The sequence below is a fragment of the Acyrthosiphon pisum genome, chromosome A2 (genome assembly GCF_005508785.2).
Source record: "Acyrthosiphon pisum isolate AL4f chromosome A2, pea_aphid_22Mar2018_4r6ur, whole genome shotgun sequence".
NCBI lineage: Eukaryota > Metazoa > Arthropoda > Insecta > Hemiptera > Aphididae > Acyrthosiphon > Acyrthosiphon pisum.
This window is the reverse complement of record NC_042495.1, coordinates 97,972,081-97,984,456: the sequence shown is the minus strand read 5'-3', so window position 1 is coordinate 97,984,456 and position 12,376 is coordinate 97,972,081. Positions and strand designations below refer to the sequence as shown.

Sequence of the window (12,376 nt, the reverse complement as noted above, 5' to 3'; positions counted from 1 at the left end):
CCAGAAATCTAGAAAGCTTTTTAATTAATAATGTTTCTAAAACATACTCTAAATCATCTCCGTTCAAATATACTGATGACTATAGGAAACACTATGAATATTAATTTTAGTTAAAATTATTATAGCTGTAAAATTATATACCACATAATATGTAATTGTTATATTTATACTATTTGTACCAACATTTTATTGTATTCATGTCACTACACAAAACAAATTTTTTATATATATATTATTCTGTAAATGGAGTTTTTTTCCGTCAATAAAGATAATAATAATAATAATAATATAGATAATCGTCTTGGTAGGTCACACACTAAACCCAGTAATACAGGTAGGTCACATACTAAATTCGATTTTCAACCGGTAGGTCACATACTAAACGAATACCACAAAAATGTATGGTTTATCTTAATAAATTGAAAATCTATAATTCAATAAAAATATGTAAATATTAGTTTAATGATGCTATATAAATAATTAATATACCCCTGAATTAATGTAACTATTGTAACTATGGGTAATACAAAATAAGTAACCATCGCATTGTATATGCATTCCTATAAAATTTAAAAACTAAAATAATTTTTTTTATTTTTATGAAACACTACTTAATGTTCAAATTATTGAAGGATTAAGAAAATGCCGTCTCCATCTTACAAAAGCGTAAAATGGCATATTGTACATTCTAAATAATCCATTTATTCTGTTATGATTAATATTGGAGCTAATTGACCTCTTATGAAATTTAGAAGTAGGAATATTATTTAGTGAACTACCTATGTAGAGTTTTTTTAGATTTAAATTTTAAAACAAGTTATGAGTATTTTAAAATTGTAAATTGTTTATACATTTTAAAATACTCATAACTTACTTTAAAATTAAAATATAAAAAAAACAGTGGTCAAACAGAGAGCGGGCAGCAGTCCAGTTGTAATATTTTACAGTGTCCTCGCGATCAGCCCGCTTTCTGTTTAAATGTGTCTTAAAACACAAATTTGACAAAAATACTGTATTATTTAATACTTACAATTTGAATAATTTTTAAAATTCCATAAGATGTTGTGAAGTACTGCATATTGAAACATGAACATAAACAAGATTGGGAGGTTAACCCAACATAGGGGCTTCTTATCCTATACATTTTATGATAAAATATTGTTCCAAATGTGTACTTCTTATATTTGTTGTATGATTTTGCTTATTCTGTGCATACTAGACTAGTAGGTTGAATGTATAAATCACTGTACAGTTTCCAAGAGTATAAATTGTAGCTACCCCCTGCTGTGTAATATAATATCAAAAATAGTATTTTTAAACATTCTGAACATCTGATTGCTATTAACTCAAACTACTTAGTATGCAGTATTATATGTTTCAATTCTTCATATAATTACCTATACTAACATTTATAATATTAATAAGACATTTTGCATGTTAATAAGTAAACTTAATATTTAAGAAGTTATATGAATTATATTTTAGACTTATTAATATTTTACAAAATAAAGTCTATTTTAGTTGTGTTAAAATTAATAAATATGTATATAATATTAGTTAAATAAATGCGAGCACACGTTTTGATCCATATTCTTAAGGCACTTGAAAAATGTACAATAAAATAAATACATAAGGCACAAAGTTATCACTTAAATTTATAATGATTTGAACAATGCAATTAAAATAAACTTAAGATGCTTAATTTTTTGTTTAACACGAGTACAGATAGCAATAGGATTTTTATGTCTTAATTTACTTAAAAAATAACACAAACACATTTGGTATAATATAAATCATAAGCATAGTTAACAAAGTTAATAATATATAAGTTCTGAGGACATGACCGTATAGAGTTTGATAGACCATAAAAAACAGTCATCATAATAATGCTTTATAATAATAATTTATACAATAAATTATATATTTAAGCCTTAATTAATCTGTGCACTTTTTGCTAGTCGTCCATTTTCTTCGTCTATGTGGCTATGCTCCTTGTGTAAAATATTATAATTGACAGGTTGTTCATGGACCTCTGTATGACCTATAACCCCAGATTGAACTTAGCAAGTAAAAAGCTGCCATTATCAATCCCAGAATCTAGACACACAATTATAAGTATTTTAGAACAATCAAATTTATTTCTTTAAAAGAATAAAATGCTTACTGATGCAATTACAAAATGATTTTGTGAGTTGCGGCCGCTATTATCATTTGCATCGAGTAATAGGAACACAGATGCCAACAACAAAAATATAAATCCAGCGCCATGATAAATAAACTCCTGCAAAGACATTGTTAACATTATTCAAATAATTTTTTTTAATTAAAACCAATTGTTTATTTTATTTCAATTTATTATCTAATCATTTTAATTTGTATTTCATAAAGCGTACACCAGTACGGCAGTATATCTTAGAATCTAGAATATTCATTAAATTATAGAAGTACCAAATTTGAAATTAGTAACTTATTACCCTGTAAATTAATTCAAAGCAATGATAACTTTATTCAGATTGTGAGATAATTAGATTGAATAAATAGGTAAGTAGGTAGTGAATGGTTAAGTATTTATTATAAAATACACTGTACGATATTACAAAGATTACAAATTACATACTGAAGTTAAACACATAAGATATATTGTATTTATGTTAAACATTTTATAAACCAATTTAGAACAACATCAACAAATTTAAATATAATTTACAAATTTAAAATTGCAATAAATCACTTTATTGTAGTAAAAAATAACTATTTACCGTCAATTATGTTGCCTAGATAAACGCCTTAACAAATTAATTATTATTTCTAAACTCAATTTACAACAATTTCTTAACGTTCTTCATATGAAATAAAATCATGTCCATACTTCCATATATTATACTAAACCAGTGGTCGAAGTGGTGGGATACGGTGGGATGACATCCCTCCACTTTTTATTATTTAAATTTTCCATTCCACCATTTTTTTCGTCGAAAATAATGTATACCCCTTAAAATTAATTTCATATATGAAAACTGTATTAAATATGAAAGGCATCCCTCCACGTATTTTGAGCCACTTCGACCACTGTACTAAACTTAACCATTATATATTTATATACTTACAAAATTAGTTTTAGATATGATAGGCCCTGTGGAAATGGATAGCAGACAAGAAATCAGCAACAAAAGACTCGTTAAGAAAAACGCACTAATTGTGCCCAAAAAAAAAAGTTGTGCGTTGTGTGTGCCATACACCCAGCAATGACATAAGTTGTCTCTGTTATAAATCAACAGACCCAAGACAATGCCTCCTAAAATCTGAAAAAACCAAATACATAAGACGTTAGTAATTAGGATACTAAAAGTAGTATAAATATATCAAAACGTTTTAAATTTAAATATTACCTATTAATTAAAACTAGAGTCTAGACATACCTATGTTATTATTAGATCCTACCAATAATTGCCAGACACTTATATTTGTATAATAGGTATTTCATGTATTATATCTACTTAATTCACATTTATAAATCTAGTATATTATTGGCTATTGCACATTGATAATTGACACCTAACTGAGTATCTTACTGTTCAGCTAATTACATAATTTTTGCATTGATATTTTAATTATTACACTATGTATCTGTACACTGTAAAACCACCATGTTTGACCACATCAATAACTTTTTTTTAAATAATTACTACCCTAAAATCTAAATATTTTGAGTGTTGAATATTTAACTTGTATCGTAGTTAAGACGTACCTACTCAAATATAATATTACAAATAATTATTTTTAGTTATTTAAATTTTACGTACCTACGTTTTAAAGTAGATATAGACAAGAGCCTAGTGGGTATAGACGAGGACAAACATAACGGGACACCCTGTATTTGTTAGGACTATTATAAAATTATATATTATATATGTAGATTTGAAACGGCAGTAGGCTATAATATAATTGTGTCCTTGGCGTGACACATAAAAAAAACCGTCAACCTAAGAAAAATTATTTATTACAACAAATATGTGACCGCCGAGATCCCGAATCTATTCGATATGTTGAACAAATGGAAACTGGCCACTAAACCACTATATAGGCCAAACGTAGTTAACACGATGTACATCTTATTGTTAATTTGTCGATGGTGTTCTTATAAAAAAAAATGGTTCGTTGATATATTGTGGTTTTCATTCCAAGGATGAATTGAAAACCATTTTCCAGTTCGGTAATTACATTAAAGCTAGCTAACACTGTACAGTTTATATTGTGTGTATAAAAATCCTGTCTGAAGGGGAGTGTTTGGCGCCACAGCCCTTCCGGGTAACTATAAATACATATATAATACTATCGACCACGCGTTTTTCAATAAACATTTGTCCTCGAGACACACCCTGGACACTTGGCCTAGATATACATTAAATTTAACTGAATCCATACGATTAAACATTATAATATTATATTGTATCGAATACAATTTATTTGTTTCTAATAAAATAATTTATTTTAATAATCTAATACAATACATTTAATTATTTTATTTATTTATTTTTTTTTTTATTGATCTAAAAAACATCGGCTTCTGTGGCCATTAGTATGACATTAACTTAAGATTTTACAATAGTATGGTTGACTTATACTATTGCTTAAATTAGGTTATATAGCTGAATTTCTTTAATAAATTGTAGGATTTTGGTGATTGATTAGGGGTCGGGTCCAATTATTTTATTGTTTTATTTTGATTGGATTATTCATTTTTTTATTTACAATCTGGTGAACGGTGTACCTACCTTCCAAAAAAAAAAAATGATAAACCAAATAAAAATGATATTGTATTATATATTGTAATTATTAATAGATAAGTATAATAAAGGTACCTAACATTATCTATGATTAACATGACAGATAATGATTTAAAAAATAACATTCTGACATCATACCTTTAGAATAGGTACTCCTATGAAGATGATTATTTTAGAATAAATATTTAATATTATATTATAAGGAATATTTAAAAATAATATACAATATATTTTGTGTGTTAGATTCTTTTTAAACCGTATAACGACAACAACAGAAATAAATCCTTATTTCTATATTCTAGAATTCTACCATCATTGTTTTTGGTTTCATAAATTCAACAATAAATATTTTACGATAAATTACCTATTTACAGCGATCTGATCCCCAGGCGCGTGACATCATCCTACACAATATTTTGGCCTTTTAACCGTTCATTATATTCGAGGTACTTAATGATAATATTTTTTGCCCGTGCGCGCCCACCCCTGTTTGCTATAATTTATAAGGTACCTACCTATAACGTAACAGTTTCGAGGTGTAAATAATTTCATGCTCAATACATATTAGGTACAAATGGTGTAATACCAGCTATAACCGGTCGTAGAGCATATTATTAATAATATTGTATACCTACAGCATAATAAATTATAATAAAATGACGTGATTTAAGCATCCGAGTTTTTCTCATTTATTTTGTATCTATGCGTGTTTTAAGCGTGACGTAATCGATGGTATATAATATAATAGTTATATTAATAGAATTCGTCGATGATCCAAGCGGTTATAGCTCACTTTTTTAAAATATTCGTAAAATGCGAATGAAAAATAAAATGTCTACCTATATTGCAAATTGCAATAGGTACCTATACACTCATTATTTTGGTATATTGATATAGGTATTATAGTTTTCAAGAGCATATATAGATTGATATATTATTATGACACAAATACACGAGCGTTATATAAGTACTTAATATTCGACTGAACAAATCAAATTATTTGTACAAACTATTATTATAATTTATAATATTTACTAGGTAGTAACAGTTACATATTTGATGGTCGTGCAGGTGGGATAAACTTGCATATTGTACATTTACACACGTCGTGAAATAAATATCAGTATTATTTATTAATGAATTATATAATAAAACATTTAACATGTTAAATATTGGTATGTACCTATCTACCTGCCTACTCAATGTCTTGTTAAACAATGTTTATGTTTTCGTGAGGAGGTTTTTTTTTTTTATCAATTTTACTTTTACTTAAGACCTTGTTTAAACTTTTATAAGTGAAACAATATACTATTTATAGGCTATAACAATATTATTGTGTAATTTACAATAGGTACTAACAAAATAATAACTAATAACCATGAACTTAGTTAACTATCTTATTTCATACTAATATAACTACCACGATTTATTGATAATATCTAGACTCTAAGTGAATCTATGTCATAATTTCATTAATATCGTGAATATCGAAAAACTAGGCTGTATTCGAACTGGAAAATTTACTGCTCTCGCACTTCTACATTAAACTAATATGAACCCATACTTACAACTTCGGCTAATTTCAATAACCCAGGTACCGATTTCACATAGCCAGTGTTTAGGATTATAGCAGATGTTGTAGATGTTGTGGTCCTGGTAACTGTCACCGTATGAGACATTTCTCTAGATCTAGAACATTAATATGAATAGGTAAATATGTCCATTGATTTGCGACGTATAACCGACTGGCAACCATACAATATTAGTTACACTTAATGTACACATATTTTTTAATAACGTTATCAGTAAAATATCACATTTTTGGGACAAAACAAAATACTCTTACCTAGCAATAATTTAAAAAATGCTTAATATTGTTCAACTGTAAATATTAAATTAAGTTGACCATGGTTCATAAATAATATTATAAAAATAGACTAGGTTTATTATAATACATAAGTATTCATTGTCCATAACGAAATTTATGAGTCAATGATGACTAAGTATCTATCTATACATAATATGTTAATATATTATCAATAATTTATTCTTCTTATACGAATAACGAATAGATTTTCCATAATATTGAAGCCCTCGAATCAACAAACAAAAATGTAATATCTAGCAATATAATTTTAATTTTTAATTCTATAACCTATTTCCAGCTATAATTACATTAAAATGGTATAAAACTGATGTTAATATTTACAACCCACGTAGGTATACGTTATTGTCGGCTACGGCGTATCTTACTGTAGAGAACAATTTACTATACTCATGAATATTAAGAAGGTTTGAAATCGATTACGTCATTCTATATTATAAACTATAAACTCGAGTTTATAGCATTTCATAATTGTATAATAGGCCATTGCCATTTGCCACACACTGTTGCTCATAATATAAATATTTATTTTATCATATAGAATTTGTCATCTTTTAATTTTAAACACTTCGGATATAATTGATCTATTTTATAAACAGTTATTGAGTTCGACTTACGGTTGTCACTAAATAAAATAAGTAATGACACGTTGGACCAAAACAATAGGTAAGCATTATTTTTAAGTAAAAAGCCATTTTATTAAATTTTATTACGATTCACTTTTTTTTCAAACGTTCTCGTAGATTTCTATATTCATTCGAATATGGTCATGTATTAGTGGTTCAGTACATATACATAACCGTCATTGTGTCACGTTTTTCTTCTCTGTCTTACGTATTCGTATTTTTTGTGTCTATGTGTACAGGTATATGTAGCCCGGTAGGTACCTATATATCTAGCTAGGTAACTATATAGGTATAGATATAGGTTACGTTTGTTATATTATTATTTATTATTTCAACCACATACACGATCCAGTATGCCTGGATAAAAATATTAGAAAATACTACAATAGTGTTTTTTATACAATGATTTTCTTCAAATTAATATTATGTACAATACGATTTATAAACAGGGACACACAAAGTATTATAAGTTTAAGTTAGGTAACAGATGCAATACTAATAATGGCAAATAACCTTAAACGCGATGACGACACTAAAGCTTGCAGGTTATTAAGTTAGGAGCGTATATATTTATGATAAATATGTACCTATCACCTTGTACAGTGTAATATGACGTAGGAGTTGAAAGTGCATTTTTCATAATCATTTTGTTTTAGTACAAAAACAAACCAATGTTTATTTTATACAAATAAGAAATTTAAATGTTTTATAATAATATAGCGGTGAGGCTATTTTCGGAGAATTTAAACTATATAATATATCTACGATAAATTGTTAAGATTATTTTTATAAGACTTGACGAATTACAATTTACAAAAAAATATGACACAATGAACACATTTTTAGAAAATTTAAAATGTTGATGATGTATTCAAATATACAATAATACAATGTACCTAGTTATACAACTCTAAACAAATATATATTATACCTATAGTTATAGGTAATATTAATGCAACTAAAGAGACAACGTCTAATTAACAAATTAAAATACTATATATAGTATTTGACAAATTTTAATATTAAGAATAGTTAAACAGTACACGAAAGTAATTTATATACTTTACTATTTGTTTAAGGTTCAAGCTATTAATTATGGCTGTATAGTGTTATATGAGTACTAAAATAAAGTATATATATGTATGCTGTATCATAGATACATACACACAGGGTGATATTTTTAACATAAAAACCCGCGGTTAACTTTTAACGCAATGTTTATATACTATATAATATATAGGTCATTCTAATTAGGTATGAGCAAAACACTTGGTAGGAACTTACATTAAAGGACATTTTTTATTGATTTGTAGTGAATGTTTGATGCTTTTACATTTTTTTTTTTTTTTTTTTGATGGTGTTTAGCGATAGGTACTTATATGTTTTTAATTTTATGTTCTGAAACAGAATATTTTTCTGAAAATGTGAGTGTATAAATATTAAAAATTAATTTTTAACTATTAAATCAATAGCTGTTTACCTATTATTTATACAAATGTAATGTTTTGGATGTGTATACCTAAAAAGACGTTCGTCGTGTTCGTGGTAGTAAAGGGATACCTCTCGAATTTTCATGCCATTTCACTGCAAAAACTTTAAACGTTATTATAAATAATAAATTATGGTATTGGCTCAATAATCAATATTTCTCATTAACATGAATATTGAACATTACTATCCAGAAAAGTATGGCCGGTTGCCACACAAAACATATAAAAATTTATAAAAAACCTCTTTGATAAATAAAAAAAAAAATTGTTACAAATTTGATTTTTTTGAAAACATGTGATATTATAAATAGACAAATAGTATTAAAATATTAATCATATAATGTAAAGTAATTTTATCAAAACCATGATATTTGAATGTTTTTCGTTGAAAAAAATTACTTAATATAATTTTGTAAATAATATGTAATTAAACATGACATTTAAATTGGGATGCATGACAGTTTAGTTGGAAAAAATAGATCCACATGATTAAATTAAATTTATTCGTCAGTTAGTTCATAAACGATTACGAATAACTATCTATGTTATCCGTCAATAAAATACATAATAAATAAAATTGTTAAAACTAATTCAAGATATTATAATATATTATCGTGGTTTTATTTTATTTTAAATAGTATTTTATAGACGCTGGACAACCATTTTGTATAAAATTATAATTTAATAATAACTCTCACTTTAAAATGTTATTTATTACAACTTAATGATTACTTATTTTATTTTGTCTGACATTGACAATATAATAAAACGAAGTCTTATCGAACTGTGACCTGTGTAGTTATTAATATTTATTATCCTAGTGCCGATATTATATTATTATTTTCATTCATGTCACGTTGTCATAATACAATATATAATTTTGCATTATTGTTCACGTGAAGACGTGTACACTTATTTTGTAAAATTAATTATCATGTGAACGCAGTCAAATAAAACAAATCAATACTACAAGAATTGGAATAAAACACAATTAATTTATAGAAAAAAATGTAAAATTTACTTTAAAAAATAATTAATTATTATAACGAATAAGTAGGCAGACATGAGAATAGAGGGTTTGTGAATATATAGGTAAGTGACTTGTGAATTCTCAGTTCTCACTGATAATCCTTGAAACTATAATATAGAACATTACAACTATGTACAACCATGGAAATTTCAATAGCAAATTGATAAAAAATTGTACACACTAAAAAATACCAACAATCACCAGCTATGCTACAATAATACCTATAAGTTACTGCTTATTAAAAATCAATTGTGTATTCATGCTGTATATTGTTCTAAAAATGTTTTATTTTATTATATTATACTAAATTAATTAAATCAAATAATTATTGTTCATTGATTTTTGCAATAGATTCGAGGTTGAAAAACATCTGTGCCTATACCATTTATTAGTTTACGATTAACATAATGTATTTAACGAAAAAATAAACCGATAGCGTAGGCTTGTATTGTTGTACTATATAAATTGAAGTAACTATAATTATTATTTATGGTACCAATATCGTCTATAAGCACTGAATATATCTCCATATTATCTAATTCTCCATTTAGTCTTTAAACAAATATTTGAACCAGAGAAATTAATAAAAGCTCTTGAGTCTTGATATTAAATATTAATGCAAAGAATAATAAGGATTTAATAAACTATCTAATAACTATTAATCAAGTTAGAAATCTCTAAATTATTGGCATATTATCTAATTCCAAATTGTCGTATCGTATCCATGAACAAATAAATAAATAACGGCTCGTGAGTCATGATATTAAATATGAAGCAGTATTTTCAACTATTTATCAAGTTATTAGTGATTAACACGATATACCACGCCTATATGATAATATTATGTACACAATAACAGTCATAATTGAAATCTTAGATTGACAGTCGTTGCATGCGTTTAATGAAATTGATACTATAAATTTCGTGCTCATTGCCCGTGTAGCTGGAATTTCAAAGCAATGAACTATAAAACCATTTATAAAAATAAATCGTTAATATTATCAAAGATCAAATTTAATTACTTGAGAAAAATAATAACAAATTTTACAAATTAATCAATGAATTAGGAGCGTACTTCTTTAAATGAATATAATATAGTGTAATATATATATTATAATTTATAGTGCATTGTAATATTATACATAATCTATAGTAGGTATAAGTATAATATGTTTGTGTAATTATTTTTATAAAAAACATTAGGTATCATATAGGTACAAATTAAAATATGTTATTAAATGTACTTCTTATTCAAACAATTTTGAGGATCGTAATAATATATTATATAGGTACAAACCATTACTGCCGTCAGGGATGTGTTATTTTGGATTAGTTGCGTATAAAAATAAAAATCAGTATTTTTTTATGTAGGTGCCTAAAGTCTAATCACGTTACAACTCATAGGGAATATTATGATTATTATAAACCGTTAAAAGGTGGAGTACTTCTTTTAAAAGATTTAAAACACGTACCGTGATATAAAATATATTAGACGATAACGGTACTGTACGTCCCGCGATTAGTAGTTGATAATAATATTATATACAAAATACATAGGCCAAATTCGTAGAAACTGGGTCAATAGGAGGATACTATATTTAGATGATGCTTGCAGCGGAATGCTATCATATGAACAACTATATATATATTTTAATTTTAATATTTTAATACGTATAAAGTTTTATGTAAAATGGCGGGTATCCAAGACAAAAAGTTTTGGAATATGTCCATGGTAACCATGAACTCAACGCCTCTTTTAACTTAAAAATATTGACAAAGTTTTAATTACAATGCATTCATATTTACGCGGTATTTAAACACATATAAATACAACCCTATAAACTGTAACAAGAAATTAATTCTCTACAAAATGATATTAAATTAAATTTTTTTTATCTAGAGTATGTTTTACACTTTTACATTATAGCAATGAACATTTAATTTATAATATTATATTAGTCATGGGTTGAAAATTAATTATACTATCTCTATCACTGATTTCTTATAATATACCAATATGTGGTACATAGTACATTCAATTGTCGTTGGTGGATATCTAAAAGTACGATGTATTCTCTAGTCACTTGTTTTTCAATTAAATTATATTGTTATTACTTATTTTTCCATACCACAATATTATCATTTAACTTCCATGCAATTATTATTTATTTTCATTTGGACAGAAAAATACTTAATTTATGGCTTGTATAACACCAGAAAATGGTTTTGAAACGTTTTCTTGACAAACATGACTTGTACACGAAGGTATCTTCAATATATTAGTTAAAATAATATCTAAATACTTACTGTTGTGAATTACGATAAAAACGAATTATCTTAACGATTATAATAAAGTTAAGCATCGTATACGATCATAAGCAAACAATACCTATATAGTACCCTTTAAAACTAAAAGACGTAAAGTATAATATAATGTTGTGTACTTTTAATAGTAACTATACCCAGTGCTCGACTTGGCAAAATTAAAGTAGGGGGACTCTGTTACTTTAAAAAAATGAGCGTCCCCATATCACTTATTAAATGTTACTGAGCCGTGG

At 26.2% G+C, this 12,376-nt stretch overlaps 2 protein-coding genes across 2 annotated transcripts in view; both read right to left on the bottom strand.

Annotated features, from left to right (window-relative positions):
• Positions 1 to 1,392, bottom strand: part of LOC100574027 (protein singles bar) — a 4,939-nt gene extending 3,547 nt beyond the window's left edge. The window contains exon 1 of the mRNA XM_008183825.3: positions 1,031 to 1,392. Within this exon, the coding sequence (XP_008182047.1) occupies positions 1,031 to 1,144 (114 nt within the window). The 5' untranslated portion in view covers positions 1,145 to 1,392. The remainder of the gene's footprint in view (positions 1 to 1,030) is intronic.
• Positions 1,393 to 1,428: 36 nt separating this feature from the next.
• Positions 1,429 to 8,635, bottom strand: LOC100168024. Its single transcript, XM_029489131.1, has 5 exons — positions 8,583 to 8,635; positions 6,356 to 6,476; positions 3,108 to 3,302; positions 2,165 to 2,281; positions 1,429 to 2,097 (listed from the first exon to the last, which is right to left on the bottom strand). The coding sequence occupies exons 2-5, from the start codon at positions 6,464 to 6,466 to the stop codon at positions 2,023 to 2,025; spliced, it is 498 nt and encodes a 165-aa protein (XP_029344991.1). The 5' UTR covers positions 6,467 to 6,476; positions 8,583 to 8,635; the 3' UTR covers positions 1,429 to 2,022.
• Between the last annotated feature and the right edge of the window lie 3,741 nt (positions 8,636 to 12,376).